Source organism: Mesoplodon mirus (assembly GCF_964341445.2).
Source record: "Mesoplodon mirus genome assembly, chromosome: 16".
Lineage (NCBI taxonomy): Eukaryota > Metazoa > Chordata > Mammalia > Artiodactyla > Ziphiidae > Mesoplodon > Mesoplodon mirus.
This window is the reverse complement of record NC_138992.1, coordinates 34,604,784-34,626,962: the sequence shown is the minus strand read 5'-3', so window position 1 is coordinate 34,626,962 and position 22,179 is coordinate 34,604,784. Positions and strand designations below refer to the sequence as shown.

General features: G+C 44.0%; 1 protein-coding gene across 1 annotated transcript in view; it reads right to left on the bottom strand.

The window, feature by feature from the left end:
* Nucleotides 1-22,179, bottom strand: part of SNX31 (sorting nexin 31) — a gene marked incomplete at both ends in the record, with an annotated part of 64,725 nt that overhangs the window by 31,424 nt on the left and 11,122 nt on the right. The window contains 5 exons of the mRNA XM_082601379.1: nt 1,972-2,059; nt 3,023-3,113; nt 7,624-7,734; nt 15,377-15,441; nt 18,631-18,745. Of these exons, the coding sequence (XP_082457505.1) occupies nt 1,972-2,059; nt 3,023-3,113; nt 7,624-7,734; nt 15,377-15,441; nt 18,631-18,745 (470 nt within the window). The remainder of the gene's footprint in view (nt 1-1,971; nt 2,060-3,022; nt 3,114-7,623; nt 7,735-15,376; nt 15,442-18,630; nt 18,746-22,179) is intronic.

Genomic DNA, 22,179 nt, shown 5'->3' with positions numbered 1-22,179 from the left:
CAGAGGGCCAGGCACCTGCGGGATCCTTTCTCCAGGCTCTCCCCTTCCAGGGACCTCATCCTCAGCTCTAACAGCTGAAGTGGGACCTCCTTTCCTCCCAGTCCCCAGGAGCAAAGGCAATCTGCCCAGATCTGAGATACAGGCTGGTGATGGGGTAGACATTTTGTCTTGCACTTATGATCCAGAAGTTATCTATTTAATGAAGACGTAGGCAAAGCCCAATTTCCAATTCAAGCTTCGAGGTGAGGGACAGAATCCTCATCTCTTCTTTGATCTCGAGTTCTCTGGAGAGCCCATGGACAAAACAGTCTAAGCCCCAGGGATTTGGGTGGGGGGTTACTATGATCATCATTATTATCATCAATATAACAATAATAAACATGACCAAAATTTATTGAGCATATAGGATTACTTCATTTAACCCTCACTATAATCCTATGAGATAGACCCTATTATTATTATTTCCCATTTTACAGATAAAGAAACTGAGGCTTAGAGAGCTTGAATAACATGACTAAAGTTCAGCTAAACCCTGCGATTCACATACTCAGCTCCCAGGAACAACTATGCTTAACCACCTGTTATTATGGGCAGCTTCCAGAAGAATAACTACTCTCTAAACTCTCAGACAGAACTGCATCCTTTTCCCCTTCTCAGGGCTCCATGCCACAGGTTTTGACCATTTCTCAGAATACTTTTGAATAGCAGTATATGAACTTCTAGCCTTGCTGGGAATCTTCTTCCGAAATTCAAAGCCACAGCCTGGAGCTCTAGCAAGGCATCACAAGGTCAAGATATCTACTATTCCTCGATGTCAAAATGCCTTTCTTTAAAAACTTCTGTGTTCAGATTACAGATTAACTGGGCTGGGCAAGAGTGAGCCAAAGAAGCAATCCAATACAGCCACAGTAATAAACATTGGGAATTACAGATTAATTCCCCCATTCCCCCATTGTTATTTTTATTATTATTATTATTTTTTGCAGTACGCAGGCCTCTCACTGTTGTGGCCTCTCCCGTTGCAGAGCACAGGCTCCGGACGCGCAGGCTCAGCGGCCATGGCTCACGGGCCCAGCCGCTCCGTGGCATGTGGGATCTTCCCGGACCGGGGCACGAACCCACGTCCCCTGCATCGGCAGGCGGACCCTCAACCACTGCGCCACCAGGGTAGCCCCCCCATTGTTATTTTGTTTGTTCTTCAGAGGACCCCTTCTTTCTACGAGAAATAAAAGTATTTTCTGCAAAAATACTGCAGATTTTTTTCCTAGATTGTGTCCTATCAACCTAAGAAAATATGTCTGGCTCTAGTAAATAAGCATGTATTGTTGGAATCCTTTAGGAATATAAGCCAAATACGTAGAGTTCAAATTCACTGTGGGGGAATTCCCTGGGGGTCCAGTGTTTAGACTCTGCATTTTCACCACCGAGGGCGGGTAGGTTCAATCCTTGGTCGGGGAATTAGGATCCTGCAAGCTGTGCGGCATGGCAAAAAAAAAAAAAAAAAAAATTCACTGCGAATCGGCTGAGTCCACTCTTTGCCTTCAGGGAATACCACAGTTCAACAGATAAATCAGACTTGCTTGTAATCATCAACAAAGTCCTTCAATTAAATACAGTCAGTCATCTATTCCAAAGCAAACACACGACCTATAATTCCTCACCATTATCTGCTTCAATCCCCAATCCCCCTACCCACAGGCTTAACTTCATGGCTGCCATCCTCATGATAATATCCCTCAAGTTTTTAACTTGAGACCCGTGAAAGTCATCCTCAGCGTCCTATTCTTTAGGACAAATGTTCTGGTTCATTCGCTCCTTTCTCTTCCTCATTGCTTTCCTGGAACTTCCCCAAGCTCCTGAGCTCCCTAGAGCTGTCAGGCTGTGAGCTGGATGTGGGAGATTCTGACAAACTCTGATCTGCAAAGCTAAGATATCCTGAGATACCTTCTGTCACAATAAATGCTTACTCACCACTTCCTGAGTCCAAGCTTGAAGTTTTCCACTTCAGAACTGTGAAGGCTAACATAAGGGAGTTCAAAGTCCACCAATTTTTTAATGACTAGAGAAAGGGAAAAGAGTCTTATTGGTTGAAACAGCACAGATAGTTTTCATACAGTGCAGTGCTTTAAAATGATAAAATAGAGCATTACTATTGGAAGAATAATTAATACTGTCTTGCATTTATATGTAATTTTTAACTTTCTGAAGTTTATTTAAAAAATAAGTAGCATTTGATTCTCATAAAAGACCAATGGCTTGAGTAGGGGACATTTTCACTGTGACACAGATGAAAAAACTGGGGTCCAGAGAGGTCCAGTGCCTTCACCAGCACACCACACAGCTCCTGGTGGCCAAGCTAACTTCCATCTCCAAATCACCTCCCCACAGCTTCTGAGGACATATGTAAACTACTCGAAGACAACTGATACCATCTCACAACAAAAATAACTGTAATATCTAGAAATGCACTGTAGAGAAAAGCAAAAGCTATATGAAACAATGTCATTGGTCACTATCTCACTGCATGTATATTTTTTAAAGAACCTAAGAACTTATTTATATCATGCACATTTCATAGCAAATATTCCTCAACAAGGAGATATTCCTTAACAAGGTCTGATGGGATCTGCTGATGCCCGGAGTCCAGCACTCCATCCACAAGGGTGTTGTGGCGTGGCTGGAGAGCAGCCCCCAGCGTGCAGGGATAAAGGTGCACCGGACAGCAGCGCTGGGGCTCAGGAGGCACAAGAGGAAGTGTGGTTACTGGAGAGAACTGATGTCTTGTTCCTGACCATGCTGCCCCTCTGGAGCTGCTCACCCCCAGCTCACCTTGAACAAAGGCACAGCCCCCCACCCCCAAATGTCCGGTTCAGGGGCCGAGAGTCATAGTAGAGACCACACACTGGGGCGTTCCCCTGGGGGGTGACTGGCCCCTCAGCTGCAACCCCGCATCTCCTGGCTGAGTGCCTGCCCACACCTGCCCACCCCATCTCAGGCTGCCTGCATTTCCTTCTCTCCTTACCAGACAGCTTGCCCTCTTTGTAAGACCGAATGAGAAATAGTCCAAAGTATCCCAGCAGCTCCTGACACAGTCCAATTTTGTGTGATACCACCTTTAACCAAAGATGAGAAAGAGGAGGGAAAAGTTATGAGTGTCCACCTGTAAATATCAATAAAAAGAGCTTTAAGGGGCCAGTGGGTATTAAGAGAAATCTTTTCTGAATCTAAAAATGGTATATACTTATTTTAGAAATTTTTAAAAATTACAGGGAAAAAAAAAAATCAGTCCCCCCAACAATGGACATGAACTGGCCCCAGCTGAGACTGGTTTGTCCCATCTGGGATAAGGACTCGTCTCCCAGATTGTTTTGGTCTCTGTTGTCCACTGGAGGGCAGTAGCCATTCTCCAGGATCATCAGCCCTTCTGTAATACCTGCCCCTGGGGCCCACGCTCCAATGTACCTTCCCTGGGGGCTGGATTACCAGATATTGGGAAAAGGGATGTTCCCCACCACTGGCTGGCATATAAAAGTATACAGGCTAATGTCCGCCTATGACACTCCAGGCCTGCTTCTCTCTGATGTCTGCTGTGATGCTCAAGTCTAATTTATGTGGCTTTTGCTCAGTGAAACCTCAGATCCCGGGCACAGGCTGCCCTCATTTCATATTCCTCTTTGACCTTTACCTCAAACAGCTTTCATTTCAACACCAGTGTTTTCGTTTTTACCAACTGGTCATGAGGCTGTAACCTCGAAACATTTCACATCCATTCACCCTCCCTTAGTAGGAACATTCATGCTTCCACAGGCTCTTTCCTCTCCACTCGGCCAGCCCACCCCCTCTTTAAGCCTGGGTTCCTGGGTGATTTCTTTGCATGCCTAGTCTGAATTTGCTAGATCACCTCTGCAACCCTCTGCGCGGGGGTCCACCTGTATGGCTCTGTGCGTGAGCTGACCCCTTGACCATGGCTCCAAGTTCTCAAGTTGGCAGTTGTACCAGGCTGAAAGGGGTACTTTCTTGTCCGAGGTCTGTAAATTACCTTGGGAGACAGTCTGATTAGGTGGATGGTATGAGTAGGTGTTCTAGTATCGCTCTGAAAATAAAGAAGAGCCTGGGAACTTTTCACAACTTTTACTCAATGTTTATCCCCATTCCCTTTCTTTCTACCTTACTCTCTTCCCCATGCCCTTGCAAAACAAAAAAACAAAACAAAGCAAAACCCTGAACCAAAACACAGGGCACCGCTGTGTGTGGGGCTGAGTGTGCACCAGTGTTAACATTGCAAAGTCGTCTTCTCCTAGAGTAAACACGAACCCATGCCCACTCAAAGTAGATTTCTCTCTTCTCTGACTCATTCAGTGAAAACAGCAAGCTTACATGCCAAGGAAGATAGAGGAGTGGGAACGGAGACACTTTCTATAAGTTATAAAGACATAAATACAGACACCTTTCGAGGAGGAGAAAGCAGCACAAAAAGAGACACAATAGTATTTCCTTCTTAGCAAATGTTAATGATGCTTCAAGACATAAACACCACCAATAAAACGACATTAGCACAAATGCATAGAAAGCAAAAAAGAGATTTTAGTTTGTTGCTGGTCCTTAAAGAGCCCATCAGGGGCTTCCCTGGTGGTGCAGTGGTTGAGAGTCCGCCTGCCGATGCAGGGGACACGGGTTCGTGCCCCGGTCCAGGAAGATCCCACGTGCCGCGGAGCGGCTGGGCCCGTGAGCCATGGCCGCTGGGCCTGCGCGTCCGGAGCCTGTGCTCCGCGGGGGAGGCCGCGGCAGTGAGAGGCCCGCGTACCGCAAAAAAAAAAAAAAAAAAAAAGAAACTAAAGAGCCCATCAGGATGGCTGGAGAAGCAAAGTGAGCATGGTGACAAGTATGCTTGAGAAGATACGGACAATAATTTTTAACTACAAAATGTACGTTACATTTTTATGTCAGCTAGAGAATTTCCCAGCCCCTGGAAGAGAATTCACATCTGTGCCTGGCCAAGTGCTCGCTTTACCTTATACAGAAACTTCTTTACTTCATTTTACCTCCACTGCTAATGATGTCCATCCTATGGATTTGAATTTCTCACGAGCCAATGTGATGGAAGAGGGGAAGTACATTTTTCTGAGGTTAATGTACCTCATTCAACTTCTGCTATCAGTTACAAGGGGAACCGGACAAAACAAGTGGCACCGTGGAACCCTAGACTTACTGCCCTACTCAATACTTATTCAGCACTCCCTCTAACATCATACCAATAATGATAAAGAACCATACTCACCACTGCTGATGGATCGTGAGCTATTGCTATAATTACTTAGACATCATTTCAAAAAATTAAATAACTTACCCAAACTCACATGTAGCAGCTCTGTAATTTGAATCTGGGACTTGTCCTAACCCCAGCAGATAGGAGACCCCTACTCCCACCAGCAGCCATCTTCAGCTACAGTTATGTCTAGTTTGGCCAGCGAGCCCAGTGTGTGTAAAACATATCAATAATGGTGTCCTTGGGCAGGGCAGCTACTCTCCAGTTCTCTGTAGGCCCAACCATTTCCAAATGAGCTTATATCCTACAGCTGCACCCCTGACTTACCTGCCTGGCCACAGAGTACCTGAGTTTGTGGTCCCTACCCTCACTATTACTGTCTTCTCCTCTTTCTTTTATGTGTCTATCTCCCACTTTGTAAGTCCTGGGAGGGCAATTTAGGGAACTGTGTTTTGTGTTTTGGGGTCTTTTGGTATAAATCCACTCAAGTGTTAAGCATCAGGGGCCCTTGATAATTTCTAGAAAGATCATACTAGAAATCTGTACAGATTAGCAAGACTGGAAGCAGGGAGATTAGTTTGGGAGCGGCTAGGGGCATGGGGATGAAGAGGAGAGAGACTTGGGATGTAGTGTCAGTAGGATTTGGGGGGTGAAGGAGGAGGACCCAGGGTAACTTGTCAATGGATGGCCTCAGCAACCAGGTGGCTGCTGATACCGTGCAACCAGGTCACAATCCAGGAGCCAAGAAAAGGGTGTATGTAGTGACTTGAGTAGGAAGAAAGGTGCAAAATAATCATTCTCGAGCAGAGCAAGATCTAGAGAAGGAGTATTTCCTAATCTGGGGACTCAACCAGGAGGGCGTATGTGGGCTCAAATCTCCAGGCTGGTAAGGGGAGCCATAATGCAGGAGGAAGGTCCCACAGTCTCAGGTAGAGGCAGACTCAAGAGCTGGGAGCCCAGCAGGGAGCACTTCCGGTCATCGGCTCAGAAGGTGGCAGACACCAGGACCCTAGCACAAGAAAGTTCCATCCTTGGAAAGGTCCTAGAAACTTTCCGACTTCCTCCTGTTTGTAACTTCTTATTCTCCCTTGAATGTTTCTCTGGAGGATTAGAATTTGTGAAAGAATTTCAATCTAAATGGAACCGGAGGATATAAGATGGAAAGCCCCACAAGTGTGCCTCAGGAAGACAAGACTTAAGGACTGAGAGCCTGGTTTCCCGTAAATGCCTAATTCACAGAAAACAGATAATATTGGAATTTTCTTAAATGATAGGGAGTTAGTCCGGGGTTGCTTCATATCAGTCTTGGGAAATTTTGCTTATGGTTTCCAGAGACCCAAACAAGATATGACCCAGGTCAGGTTGGTCTCACAAAATAAGTGGAATTGAGCTTTGTTTGTGTGACCGGACCGGTTTTGTCTGCTGGGGGAATTTTCAAATCTGGTCCCCGTTTGTTTTGATTTCAGTAGACTCTCCCCTCTTTACATCCCCGGCCCATAAATAAAGCCTCCCCCAAACCCTCAGCGGACACGTGGGCAGCCTTTCCAGCTTTCACGTCCCCAGCTGCAATTCCTTTGCTATCCCTAAACACACTCACCTTCTTGACAGTTTTGAGCTGCCTCATTTAACCTTTTTATTTAAGTTGACAAACTAAAATCCTCCAAAGGCAAGGGACCTGGGAGCTGGCCCTAGAGCAGTGTGTGGGTGAGAGAAGACGGAGTCCTCTCTGAAGCCCAGCTCGAGGAAGGAAAGGCCTCTGGGACAGAGCTGGTAATGGCTGCATCTGGAGAAGGAAGGATGCTTTCTGGGTCTCGTCCTCTGAGTCCTCAGAGAACCGACCAGAACTCAGTTCTGGCCCTGTGGACCCAGAATTAGAAGTGCTGGGCATTGGTTTCAGGGGTTTTCCCCTGTGAGGGAGGAGGGACCACTCTTTCTGGCTTTGACAACCCCACGGTCACTCTCTGCCAGAAGCTGTCACCAGCCCACCTGGGTAGTCTCATCTGGGCTCCACCCTCCTTCCTGCTCCCAAGTAGGGACACCCCGTAATAAAGCACTTGGCATATTTGCAGGGCACATTCCTGGCTGAGTTCCAGAGAACCGACAGCAGCCTAAGCAAGGACCTGGAAAGGTCCTTTCCCCCACAGAGGGGGAAAAAAACCCAAAGAGACCCTGGGGATTGGCTGTAGCTGAGATTCCTCCAACAGTCTGTCAGAAGAAGCCAGCATCTCTACAGATAAGTCATCCAGAGTAAAATGATAGGCAGGAAGCTTCTGGAAGGTAACTGAATCCTAGTCCCTGCCTTCAAACAGAATGATTCCTAAATTCAGTTCTGGGGCTGGAATTTGGATAAAATTTACCTCTAGGACTCTTTCGGCAGTATCTGATGTTAGAATTTCGACTTTAATGCTCCTTCCATTGGGCAGAAATATATCCAGAGACGCTTTCTTGGTAGTGATGCTAAATGTGTCCTATAAGCAAAAGGAAGCACAATAAGCTTTGGCGCCTTTCCGTGGGGCACATTGAGGCAGGAGACAGTCATCTTCCTCTCTGTGGGCCCTTGGGGCATACAGTATCCAAAGCAAATGAAAGCCAAGTGCAGAGATTTGGGGGACTGGTTTTGGGGGTGGGGTGGGGGTGAGGAGAGGGTGGAGAGGAGCTCAGGCAAAGCAATGACATGCAGCTTGAATAATTTCCAAATAAACAAGGCATCTGTCTTAGGAAAAAAGCTTTTGAGAAAATCATCCACATGACTCTTGGTCATCGCAGATTTTAACTCATATTGAATATTGCCAGGCATCCCTAAAAGTTTGTAATATGCACTAATTTATGGTTCTGCTGCAGCAAAACTCTGAAGCTGCAAACTCTGAGGCCTGTGTGGGGATCAGGTCTCTATCTGGTGAATGGGCACCCAGCTAAGGGGCCAACACCCCAGCTCAGCACAGCCCTGCCTGCACTTTCGCATTCTGGCCTTCTGTGAGGGGATGCGTGTGTGCCAGAGGGGACTGCGAATCCGGGGACCTGTGAACCTCTCGGATGAAGCATTCTAGGATGTCAGAGACATGCTACAGACAGGGGAAGCCCGTCCGAGTTCAGGAAAGCGCGAGGCTGAGGTTGGCACTCAGTTACCATAGAGACAGTGACCCTGGCGGGGAGGCAGGGCCAGTGGCTGCCCACACGGGCCTCCAGGGCAGCTGTATCTGGGGGTGGCTGTCCTCAGTGCCTCTGAAAGGGACCCTGTCAGTCTACAGAGCTGCTTGTCTCTGGGAGGCTGATCCCGGTCACAGTGTTCTCATCTCAGGCTCCACGATGGACTAAACCCTGACGCAGCCACTGCATGCAATGCGTTCACTTCTCTCCTAGGCATTTAGAACAGCACTAGTGACGTGTCATCCTTGGGAGAAATGAGAAAAGAGCCATTCAAATCATTTTCTGTGTTCTGAGCCTGCTATATAAGCCAGAATATTAGTAATTAGCAACACAGTGTGTGGGGATGGGGGCAGGGGGGATGGGGGGAGAGGCAGTATCTCTTTTTAGTGACCAGAAAATTTACATCCAGGTCACCTCCTTCCTGGTATTGGTTTGGGGGAGGGAAGATCCTGATGACTGATCAGAAGATTATTGGGGGATCACGGGGTTGGGGCTCAGGTCAGCTGACCAGGTGAGACCCCCTTTCCCCTCAACAGGCAGCACCTCGCCCTCCTTAGTCCTCCTGACCACCCCCTGCCATTCACAGACACAGCGGATCAGGCACCAGGCTTTGTAGGGAACCGGGAAATCCAACAACCCGATCGCACCGCCCAGGTACCTCAAAAGGTCCATCATGTTAGTGACAGACTTATTTCTTCCTAATTTTGTTATCCAAGGGCAAGCTTTGACTTTAAATCTTAACCACGCCTGCCCTGAACCCACTTACTTACAATCACTAAATGTCTATGATTCTGAACCTAAGTACTTTAGAAGAGAAATGCTGCTGTTTCCCAAATTCAAAGGGTTCGTCCACAAAAGCAGCAGTTTGTGAATGTGTTATATCCACATACACAGGCAACTTGTAGAGATAGCGTCTCATTTATGAGTAAATATAATATCTATGTATTTATTACATACAAATATATTGTTAGATCACGATACTGATAATTGTGCCCTGTGCTAACTGCTTCACATATATTGACAGTAGCGCATGTAATTCTCATAACAACTCCATGAGGGATATACACTTATTAAGCCCCCTTTTTCAGATGAAGTACAAGTCTACAAAGGTTAACTTACTCCTGCAGGACAGACTGCTAGGTGGTGGCAGAGGCAGGATTCAAGGCCAGCTCCTCATGACTCTACAGCCTGGGCTCAACTAGGTTGGACTTATCTCCTGGCTGGTCCAGCATTGCCTTGCGGTGAATGTTTGTGTCCCTCCTCCCCCATTCATATGTAAGCCCTAACCTCCAATGTGATGGTATTTGCAGATGGGGCCTTTGGGAAGTAATTAGGGTTAAGTGTCCCTCATGATGGGATTAGTTTACTTGTAGGAAGAGACACCACAGAGTTTGCTCTCTCTGCACACACACACAAAGAATTGATTTCTCACAGTTTTAGGAATTTCCGTTCTTTAAGATTCCCAGTATGGGCTTCCCTGGTGGCACAGTGGTTGAGAGTCCGCCTGCCGGTGCAGGGGACATGGGTTCTGTGCTCCGGTCCGGGAAGATCCCACATGCCGCGGAGCGGCTGGGCCCGTGAGCCATGGCCGCTGAGCCTGCGCGTCTGGAGCCTGTGCTCCGCAACGGGAGAGGCCACAACAGTGAGAGGCCCGCGCATTTTTTTTTCTTTTAAATGATGCCATTTTTAACTCCCCCCCCAAAAAACCCACAAAAGTTGTTCAAGAAAGTAAAGGTAATCATAAACATTATTTGTTCAGTAGTAAGAAATATTTCTGTATTATAATGATCAAAATACTGACTAAGGATTTAAATTTTTTTAATTGTAATATAACAAAATTGGGGAGAAGAGGGGAATGAAAGAAGGTGATACAAGAAAGCTGAATCCTCGTCCCCCATAACAGGCAGTCAGTGGATAATGTCTTCAAATTGAAGAACAGGGGAAAGAGATGTATATCATTAACCTCTAGATATTTAAATATCTAAAGAAAAAGCTAAAAGATTTGAAAGCCATTGCCTCTGGAAAGCAGGAGATGGTTATAGTATAGTCCTTTCTAGCACCATTTTACCTTTAAATCCTTTTTAGCACCATTTTACCTTTAAAACTATCAGCACATTTTGCTTTGATTAAAAAAATAAACATTTTTAGAACAATATGGTAAACAGGAGAAATAAACCATTGAAAAACCTTTGTATTATGAGATAAAAGCAAGTGAACAACAGATAAAACATTTGGAGTGGTGATCAAGGAGGAATTTGGCTCTATTTGTGATATTTGAATTTTACTTGTATATATATAATTTATAAAATGTAAAAGCCATACAAAAACGCAATTAGAGGAAAAAAACCAAAGTGGTGGGTTCGGATTGTAGGAAAACAAAACTTAACTCATCTTGATCTAGGGCAGATCAGGAATTAAAACACACAATTCACAGTAGTAAATGGAATGCATTTATCTTTAAGAAACTTAGAAATTCTCCAGTACCACAGGCTGCCTTAACACATTTTGAAACATGTGCTAATTCTTTTCAAATCGAATGTAACACCCTGAGAAATTGTTTAATTTATCAAAGAAGCTCCATCAGTGTGCTTTATTGATACTCTGCTCTGAGGCAGAAGAATGTCTGGTAGCCACTTGCTTATCCTGAGCTTTATTATCCAAGAAAATCCATATTTGGACTCGCCAACCTCTAAATTTCCATCACACTTAATAATCGGCCCTAATCATTTCACTCCAAGGGACACGGAAAACATTCTTAAGAGGAAATGGGGAAACAGTCATTTCCTAGAGCCCCCAGAGCTATGGTGGGCAACACTTCCCAGATACATAAATTGCCCCTAACTTCCCAAGTATACAAAAGCCATTCCAAATACCTTCTTAGTCTCCTTTTTCTCAAACATGTTGTCCACACTTTAGATTAAGAACCAGGAACATAAAAAGTCTTTAGTCTAAAGACTTTGGTTTTGCCTTTTCAAAAGTCCCTTCATCTCAGAGGCAATTGCAGGGCAAAAGCACAGAGCATGGTAAGTCGGGCGTGGGGGGGGGGGGTGGAGGCTAGACACACACAACAAGGGGTACCTGGAGGGGGGCAGGGCTGGGGGGCTGCCACCACTCTAGAAATATCTCATGACCTCAGTGGATCCAGGCTCGCTGGGCTTCCACTTATGAAGATGTGGGTCCTTGACAAATTACCTAACCTGAAAAAGAGACAGTAACAGCACCGTCCTCATCAAGTTGTGAGGGATAAATGAGGTACCACACAGAAAGCACTGGGTCTGGCCCAGATTGAATGCCCTGTAGAGGCAACCCCCTCTGATGACTGCAGCTTGCCTTTGGCCATCCTTGATAGAGGCTCCTCAGAAGGCTCCTACGTGGTCACATGTATTCACGTTTCTCACAGTGTGTCCCTGCCCAGAGACAGGAAGATGTGCTTGTACTTGCTGAGTCCTGGAGAGCCACGCCCATGAGCATGTGATTATTTGACAATAACCACTGGGAAACTGCAGGCCAGGCACTTATCAAAGGCAGTGAAAATATTTAGGTGGGGTCTGTATAATATTGAGGTGGGGAAACTTCCCAATCCCTGCTCTTTGGGCTCCTTTAATGGTCTGGCAGACCCACACCTCACCATCTTTGAAGAAGTTGAAAATGGTCCCAAGCCTGGACAACTGGGTTTTCAGAGGGGCTGTCTCTGGTGAAAATTGGGTCTGGTCAGGGAGGAGGGAAGCAGAGGTACAAAGATGCAGCGGGCAGGACTCAAGCCACATAGAAGCTGTGTTAAAGCAGCTCATCAGGAGGCACTAGGCAGGTCTGGGAGCACAACTCTGGGCCCATTTGACACCACCTAGTGTCTGGGGAGAGATGTGCTGGCCCGCCATCTTTGCCGGAAGCAATCTCTCAGCAGGCCGGGGAGAGGAAAAAGGACTGGCATTGGTAATAGCAGGAGGACCTCATAAGTGTTATAACATTGGCCAGATTACATTTAAGTGCCTTAAGAGCACTGGCTCACTTAATCCTCCCAACAACACTAAAAGAGGAGCCATTCTCCCCATTTTAAGGATGGGGAGACTGAGATACAAAGAGACTAAGTAAACACAAATCCAAAGTAGGGCAGCCAAACTTTGAACCTTGGCCATCTCACTTTGAGCCTGCACTCCTAACCACTAAGCCAGTTCTGAGGCTGATTAGTCAGCAGGATGGTTGAAGATGTGATCTTGATAAGAGGAACTGTGGTTTGGGTTTCACTGCAGACATGCCGCTCTGGCCTGGGGCAAAGTGTTAGTGAGAAAGTCCTCAGAAGCGGAGAGCCAAGATCCAGAAGTACAGCAGACAGGTTCCACCAGCTCAGCTCCAGTAACTCCCAACACCGTGGGTCAGCCATCAGCTGGCTCACTGAATGCACCCCTTTCAAAATTGATGGATCACCTGGGAAGAACCAGAGGCAAAAATCCCGCAAGAAAGGAGGAAAGAAACATGACCAACTAAGGGTGAAAAATATATCCCCCCAAAAGTGATGCCACCAAGGAGATGAAAACAATGGCTGTGTTAATCAAAATAAGGCTTCTCTGAACTCAGACCTCAAAGAACAGATCAAGGTCTCAAAAAAGAGGTAAGCGAATAGATGTTAAAGGAAGCTGGCCAAGTTCACGGAAGCAACAGAAGCGAAAAATAAAGCCATTGCAAAAGTGAAAATCTCATCAGAAGAAGCAGGAAGAGACGCTGCAAAATGCAGCGGGGGCAAAAGGTTTCTGTGCAGTTATACAGATAAAAAAATACTGAGAGCACTAAAATCAAATAAAACAGATGTAGAGAACAAATGTATGGACACCAAGTGGGGAAAGGTGGGGTGGGATGGATTGGGAGATTGGGATTGACATATATACACTAATAGGTATAAAATAGATAACTAATGAGAACCTGCTGTATAGCACAGGGAACTCTATTTCAATTCGCTGTACAGTAGAAACTAACACAACATTGTAAAACAACTACATCCCAATTAAAAAGAAAGAAAGAAAGGAGGAAAGAAAAACACATTAAAAAAAAAAACTCCTTTAAATTATCAGGAAAAAAAGACACTCAAAACAAAGCTCCAAACACTGCCACCCTCTGAATGACTTTTAGAAAGCACTGAAAGCAAAAACCATAATGCACACAAAGATGACAGAACCACGGCTGACTGCACCTCCATGCATTCGCACAGAATGACTTGCAAGATGTAAACTTTGAAAAACAAGGTTCAGAAAGTGGGTAGAGTGTGCGCTTATCTGTAAAGCAAAAAAGGATATGCATACATATGAATGCTTGCATGTGCATGGAAATGTGTAGAAGGGACATACATTAAACTGTAAACAACAGCTGTCTCTGAGGGGGGCCCTGGAGACCCGTGGTGGGAGCGAGGTTACTCTCATCATAGACCCTTTTGTGCTGTTGGAATGTTACCACCAGCACCGTCTCAAAAACAATCTTTTCAAAGAAAAGAAAAGTATATACATATAAATATATATATACACACATACCATTAAGTGTATGTGAAAGTACGAGCAATTGTACAGTGGGAGGGGAGGCTCTAGGGGCATTTCTCAGTTGGCTGGGCCAGTAAGTTTGTCAACACACTTGAACAACTGAGTAAATGCAAGTTTGCTCCCAGTTTTCACACATCTGATCAAGGTATCATTCCTCCCTGACCTAAGGAGCCAGTTCAATATATCACGTCATGGTGCAATTTCAATCCTTTTGAAGCTCTTCCATTCAGTCAAGAATGCACACGCAGGGCTTCCCTGGTGGCGCAGTGGTTAAGAATCCGCCTGCCAATGCAGGGGACACGGGTTCGAGCCCTAGTCCGGGAAGATCCCACGTGCTGCGGAGCAACTAAGCCCGTGAGCCACAACTACTGAGCCTGCACTCTAGAGCCCGCGAGCCACAACTACTGAAGCCCGCGTGCCACAACTACTGAGCCCGCACACCTAGAGCCCATGCTCCGCAACAAGAGAAGCCACCGCAGTGGGAAGCCTGAGCACCACAGCGAAGAGTAGCCCCCGCTCGCTGCAACTAGAGAAAGTCTGCGCACAGCAACGAAGACCCAACACAGCCAAAAATTAATTAATTAATTAAATCTACATATTAAAAAAAAAAAGAATGTACATGCAGGCATAAAAATGTTCCTATGGGGCCTCCCTGGTGGCGCAGTGGTTGGGAGTCCGCCTGCCGATGCAGGGGATACGGGTTCGTGCCCCGGTCTGGGAAGATCCCATATGCCGCGGAGCGGCTGGGCCCGTGAGCCATGGCCGCTGGGCCTGTGCGTCCGGAGCCTGTGCTCCGCAGCGGGAGAGGCCACAGCAGTGAGAGGCCCGCGTACAGCAAAAAAAAAAAAAAATGTTCCTATGTGTACCACCTGAATGGGTGCTGTGCTAAACAAATGTACTTGGCCAAGTTCCAGCCTCTAGAGGACAAGAGGCCAGTTGTTCTTTAGACCAACAAAGGAAAGGGAGTTGCTGTCTGTCGTTCTGCTGAGACTGAATTTTCTCCATGATCCGTTTACGATAAAGTTAGGAGCAGAGAATATACAAGTGATAGCTGGCATGGCTATTACTGCTGTCCTGAGGTCTTCACTGTGGCACACTTGGAAGTCCCAGCTACAAAAGTAGGGTCCCACAATTGTCATGGGGGCCCTTAATGGTAAAAGGTTCTCTTCTCCATGGCCAGTTTTGAGATGCACAATGTTTAAGCTACAGGAAAAAAGGTATCTGCTTAAATAAAATGGGCAAAAGGTCAAGTGACACACTTAATTTTCCATCTAGAATCTAAACTGCCAAAGCAACAAAATAGGAACCATTTTCCTGTTACTCCAAACGAATGTATTTTATCTGAATCCAGGCGCTGTAGGGCTGATGACCAGAAAAGCACACATGGAGACATATTCTGCAGTGAAATAATGACCTTAGTCAAGAAAAGCAAGCTTACCAGCTGCACCAGTTTCAAAAAATCAACGAAGACATCGCTTCTCAACATGTTTGGGTCCATGGTTACTGAAAGACAGGGACAGCGAGCCAGGTTACCACTGGGCTGGGTTGACTGCTCTGTGAAACTGCTCTGTCCTCCAGGAAGCCCTCCAGGCCTTGCCAGTGCACCGCTGCCTCCTTGAAGGCGATGGAGCCTGTGACTTCTCAAATTCAAGAAAATCTACAAAGCCCGCCTCCTCCAGGCAGCATCGCCGGCAGCATGAACCCATCACACCAATCCGGCTGACTGTTTCCAGGAATTCTACTCTATTCATGCACACCCCTGGCCCAATATCCATCTAGCTGCCCCTACTAGAAGGATGATGAGGTTAATACGAGGTAGAGTAAGATCTAAAATCTTGGACCTAGACTCCGACTTTAGCAAGATGCTTGGTAATTTGAAAATTTTAAATCAACCAAGAAACACTGATTGAGAGGACCTCTTTTCACGACGGGAGCTCTCAAGAGGTTACCAAAAAAAAAGCAATTATAAGGCTGTCAGATATTTAAAATGTCATTCTTCTGTACTTATAAGAGCAATTTCCTCCTTAGTTTTAAAGCTCCAGATACCAATACCCAGCGCTGTGGCCCGAGCAGATGGGCCAAGACTCTCCCCTGAGGACCTCACACTCACCCGTGAAGTGCTTCTCAGCGGCTTCCTCACTTCTTATCTTCCTCCCCACAAGTCCTCTCCTGGACCCTGCACTTGAGCTAAACTTATCCAATTTCTAAATCTGTATTAAATGTCTTTCTTTTTGTTGCTGTTTTACTGATTTTGTCAAATAACTTCTACCAGCATTCAAAACTAGCACTGACTGAGGTCATTTGAGGTAGTGCTTCCCAAACGATGCCATGTTTTTCAAAATAAAGTAACTAAGAGAGAGAGTGTTTCTGTAACAGGAAACTTTTTTTTTTATAAAAGGTACTCCTTCTTTTTTAAAGGTGGAAAAAGCTCTTGTCTTATTTTCTGGAGTATGTGTGCCATGTATGCAAACTAATCATTATAATCATTAGCGTGGATCGTTGGGGATGGGGAAAGCTATTGAAAAAGTGTTCATCCAACTAGTATTTACTGTACAACTGTTAAGTACCAGGTACTATGCAAAGCACTTGGTATATTTGAGCTCACTTAATCTTCACAACAAAAGAAGATTACCTGAAGTAAATAGTATCTCCATTTTACAGATAAAGACACTGAAGCTCAGAGAAGGTAAGTGTCTTGCCCCAGGTCACACAGCCAGTGAGGTGCAAACCTGGGACTTGACTCTAGGTCTGAATAGAGCCTGTGTTCACAGTCACAGCACTATGCTGCACTGTCTCCTTCCTTTACCTTCCAAGAGGATTCACGAAGCATCCTGACTACAGATAAAGGCCAGGCCTGGAGAAGTGACCCTTTAAGCAGTGTGATCATTTGTGAAAAGGCCAGCTGTTAAAAGGAGTATTTCATGAAGATATGAGAACACAAACCAAGAAGGAATGAAAATTCAAAAGATATTACATTTTGAGCTTGAAAGGGTTTATTTAACAGGTCTAAAAGAGGTATAATCTCCACTACAAAAGATGAATGGAAAATAGATGACTTCTAGAATTTCTATTTACTATGTTTAAGAAAAATATGTGCAGCCCTGAGAAATAATGAGGTAAATCTATAATCTCTCACCTAGAATGACCTGTAAGAGTAATATTTTAAAAGGAATAAAATAGCATACAGAAGAAAAAGCTTTTTTCCTTTGTTATGAAGGACGTTAGCGGGGTAGTTGGTGGAGTTTGAATAAGGTCTCTATATTAGATAGCATTATTATATCAATGCTAAGTGCCTGATTTTGATAACTATACAGTAGTTACAGAAGAGTTGTCCTCGATCTTAGGAAATACACATAGATGTATCTAAGGGTAAACTGGCTTGTATATGCAAAACAAGCATCTCAAAAAATTATATATAATATATATGTATGCACACATTCATAAATACAAACACAGACATGGGAAAGTGAGAGAGAATGATAAAGCAAATGTAAAATGTTAACATTTGGGAAATCTGGGTAAAGAGAATACAGAAAATTTTGCATCAATTTTGCAACTTTTCTGTAAATCAGAAATTCTTTCAGAATAAAAAGTTTTAAAAACTCAGATACAGAAATGTGTATAAGGTAAGTTTCAATTTGTGTTTAACCAACAGGGATGTACCCACACACTAGAATACACATGATGGTTTCTGAGAAACACACAAGCCACTTGTAATAGTGTTTTCTTCTAGAGGCTTGGGAATCTGAGGTGGAAGGGAATGTACCTTTCATTTTATTTATTTTTATTTTTTTTTATTTTTATTTTTTTTATTAGTTTCTGCTTTATAACAAAGTGAATCAGTCATACATATACATCTGTTCCCACATCCCTTCCCTCATGCATCTCCCTCCCTCCCACCCTCCCCATCCCACCCCTCCAGGCGGTCACAAAGTACCTTTCATTTTATACTCTTTGGACGGGTTATATTTTTAAAACATTTTATGTCTATACCATTTCCCCCTTTTTAAACCTTTAAATATTTGAATGCCAATGTTTCTATTTCTCCCCACCCCCTTCTCTTTGTGAGAGCTCAGTCCTGCTGTGCAAAACACTTTTCAGGAACACAGCAATGGGCCAGGACCTCTGTGTTGCCAGCCTCACAGGGCCAGAGCAGACCTCCGAGTATCCCTGGTGCCTTAGCATGGCTCCTGGGGAAGACAGAGATGGAATAACCAACTCTGGCGCTGCCAGTAAACATCTCTGCTATCTCCTGAGAGCTTTCACGTAAGCAGTTCATTTTATCCATTTGTTCAGTCTTAATCCAGAGATATTTCTTTGACTTCTACAATCAAAGCCAACACAGAGCCCCCCGGGGGCAGGGGCTGCGGGGTGGTGAATCTAAACAAAGCATTTTTAAACCAAATACAAAGACCACATATTTTATGACTCCATTTACATGAAATATCCAGAGCAGGCAAATTTATAAAGGCAGAAATTAGTGTAGAAAGACAGGGGCTGGTGGAGGAGAGAAACAGGGATTGACTGATAATAGGTATAAAATTTCTTTTTGGGGTGGTAAAAATGTTCTCAGATTAGATTATGGTGATGGTTGCACAATCCTGTAAATATACTAAAAACTACTGAGTATATATATAAAATGGGTGACTTTCACATCTCGATAAATCTGTTTTAAAAAATCCAAACACGTACCATTTTGCAAATACTGTTCCAACTGGTCCCTTCTCTCATCAGCCATAGATGCGGTCATTGCGAGATAGTACTTTGGTGGAAAGGGTGGCAGGCAATTTCCAAACACCCGCCTCAGCTGAAAGATCCAGAAAACACACGGTTAAGGCAAAGCGCCTGAAATTCAGGGTTGGTGAGATACCAAAGCCTCCTCTTAGGGCAAGTCTCTCTCCAGCACTTTATTCAAAATGAACCCTTCCTGATGGCCAAAAGGAGATACCTCGATTTTCTTAAGGAGCAGTTTATTTCTGTATAGGTTTCTAGAACACTATTAGAAATATCATGGACTGACAACTCCAGTCTGAGTTTGGTAGGTTTGGTGTACCTTTTAATTTTTCATTTGTTTTTACAAAACTGCCCCCCAGTCACATCATACAATATCCACACAACACAATCTTAATATTACATCATACAATACTAATATTTAATTAATTCCCCAATAGTATCTGTGACGTCAATAATGAGAGTTAGGAATTTAATTCCCCCACCTTGCCCCCCACCCAATCTGAACATAACAGCAGATGTTTACAGCTGTGCTGATTTGGTGGCCACTGACAATGCGGCTAGTCCGAACTGAGATGCGTTGTAAGTGTAAAATACACTCCAGACTGTGAAGACTTAGTACAGAGAGAAGAGAATGCAAAACATCTCGTTAATAATTTTTTATATTGATTACCTGTTGAAATCATATTTCGGATCTGTTGGATTAAATAAAATATATTCTTAAAATTAATTCCACCTGTTTCTTTTTATGCTTTTTAACATGTTAAAATTTTAACAGAAAATTTTATATTACATACGTGGCTCATGTTATATTTCTAGTGGACAGCGCTGGGTTCTAGAATTCCTATAATGCTGACATAGGATCCTGATAGAAACCCAGCCAGGCCCCTTCCTCCTCCCCACACACATATGACCCAAGACCATGGCAGAAATTATTTTTATGCAAGTTCATAGTGGATGCATCAAAAATAATTTTTAAATTAAGATAACCAAAAGTGCATCTTCCTTCATTCTAGCCTTACGCTTACAGTGATAGCTTGTAGATAAGATACCTCATCATTCTCTTTAAAATAGGAGAAAGGAAACCAGTAAGAAACCCACTGAGATTTTAACATGGTACCTCTGGAGCAGGAAGGCTCAGTGGCTTAAAGAAAATGAAAGCAGATCTAAGAGAAATGAGACTGCAAACAAATAAGAACTTTCATTCCATGACCTTTGTCAAAAATACAGTGTGTGTTTGGCAAATATTTACCTTGCATAGGCCTTAACTTCAAAATACATCCAGAATCTGACCACATCTCTCCACCCCCACTGCCATCACCCTGGCCCAAACCACCGTCATCTCTTCCAGTTTACTGCAGTAGCCTTCCAACAGATCTCTCTGCCTCTGCCCTTGCTCCCCTTCTGTCTATTCCTAATACAGAATCTGAGGTTATAACTTAAAAATGTAAGTCAGATCATTCCTCTGCCCTGTGCAAAATCCTTCATGGCATCCCATCTCACTCAAGTACAAGCTAAAATCCTTAGAGTGGCCCAGAACTGTACCATCCGATAAGATGTCCATTAACTGCCTGTGACTACTTCAATTAAAATAAAATAAAATTTAAAATTCAGTTCCTCAGTCATACAAGCCACATTTTAAATACTCAATAGCCACTGGAAATGTGGCAAGTTGCTACTGAATTGGACACAAATGATATAGAGCATTTCCACCAGCACATAAAGTTCTATTGGACAGTGTTGATCTAACACCTAGAAATGTTATTAACTGCCTACCTGTAGGGAAGATACAGCTCCCTGATTTGTTCTGTTTGGTGTGCTAGGTTGTTTGTTTGACTACTAAAGAATTTTCATTTGATGCCAACATTTACTTTTGTAATTAAAAAATTTTTTAAGTTATGTCCTGGAGAGAATACAAAATGGTACAGCCACTTTGGAAGATAGTTTGGCAGTTTCTTACAAAGTAAACATAGTTTTACCACATAGTGCAGTAGTCACACTCCTAGTTATTTACTCAACAGAGTTGAAAACTGTGTCCATAAAAACCGGCACACAAATGGTGCCTTATTCATAACCACCAAAAGCTGAAAGCAACCAAGATGTCCTTCAGTATGTGAATGGATAAACAAACTCTGGTGTATCCCTACAATGGAATAGTACCCAGCAATAAAAAGAAATGAGTTATCAAGCCATAAAAAGACATGGAGGAATCTTAAATACATATGGATAAATAAAAAGCCAGTCTGAAAAAGCTACATACTATATGACTTCAATTATATGATATTCTGGAAAAAAGCAAAAGTATAGAGAGAGTGAAAACATCAATGATCACCAGGAGCTTGGGATGGGGGTACTGAATTGGTGAAGCACATGGAATTGTTTAGGGCAGTGAAACTAGTCTGTATGGTACTGTCATTGTGGATACATGAGACTATGCATTTGTCAAACCTACTGAACTTTACAATACAACCTTAATGTGTCCAAATATTTTTAAAAACCATTTAGGTAGTGGGGAAAAACCCAGGATGGAATGCAGAATGTGAGAAAACAATTTAACTATATTATAAATATATGAAACAACTGCAATGAAGGGGGTGAGGGAAAAGGTGCTGACCTAAGTCACTTTGCAAATGAGTGGAGTCTGTAACAGTAAAGGCAAAAGAAGCTGTACAGAAGCACTGCGCTTTAGCTGATAAACTTGTTTCCTACACAGGTACAGGTTAACAATTCTAATACCACTATATGTGTGTACAGTATAGAATAATTAAGTAAATGGATGGTAGACGGTGGGAGTCAGGTTTCTCACTGTTGGAATGAGAGTTTTCGGGTAAGTAAAGGGAATAGGCTAGAGTAAGCCATGAGGTAATGGATTATTGTCAGAGACGTTGGTATGAACTCATGTTTAACTTGATATACATACAGATGGTTACACATAGAAGTATTTACAGACATGCATATATACACATATATTTTCTTGCTGTGTCAGCTGAGAGGGCCTAGAAGAAATGACACTGCAGTAGCAGGGAACACATCTGGTGCCCAGATCTTGGTTTCTAATATCATTCTCCAAAAAGCAACTAGCGTTCCAGGGAGAAATGGTTGACTCCAGGACCAAGGCAGGAAATATACAAGGTGAGTCTGGGGCATCTTGTAGCACCAGAAAATAAGGAAGTGGGCAAAACAAACAAAAGTCAACAATAGGGATATGTCAAAGAAACACAGGAGCAAACTGGAAGAGCTCCCATAGGACAAGCTGGAACAATTCAAACAATAAAATAAAGTCTTACTGAAGTACAACCTAAAGTATAAATTAAATATCTAGGAGTCTACATAGATATAAATTATTGAATAGGTGGGGAGTAATCACGCCGAGTCTGACCCGGTTGCTGGACTGTTGCTGCTCCGCTCCGCGCAAAGGATCCGATGGCGGCGCCTGCGCTGACGGACCCACCTCAGGGCAGTGTGACCTTTGAGGATGTGGCCATGTACTTCTCCTGGGAGGAATGGTGT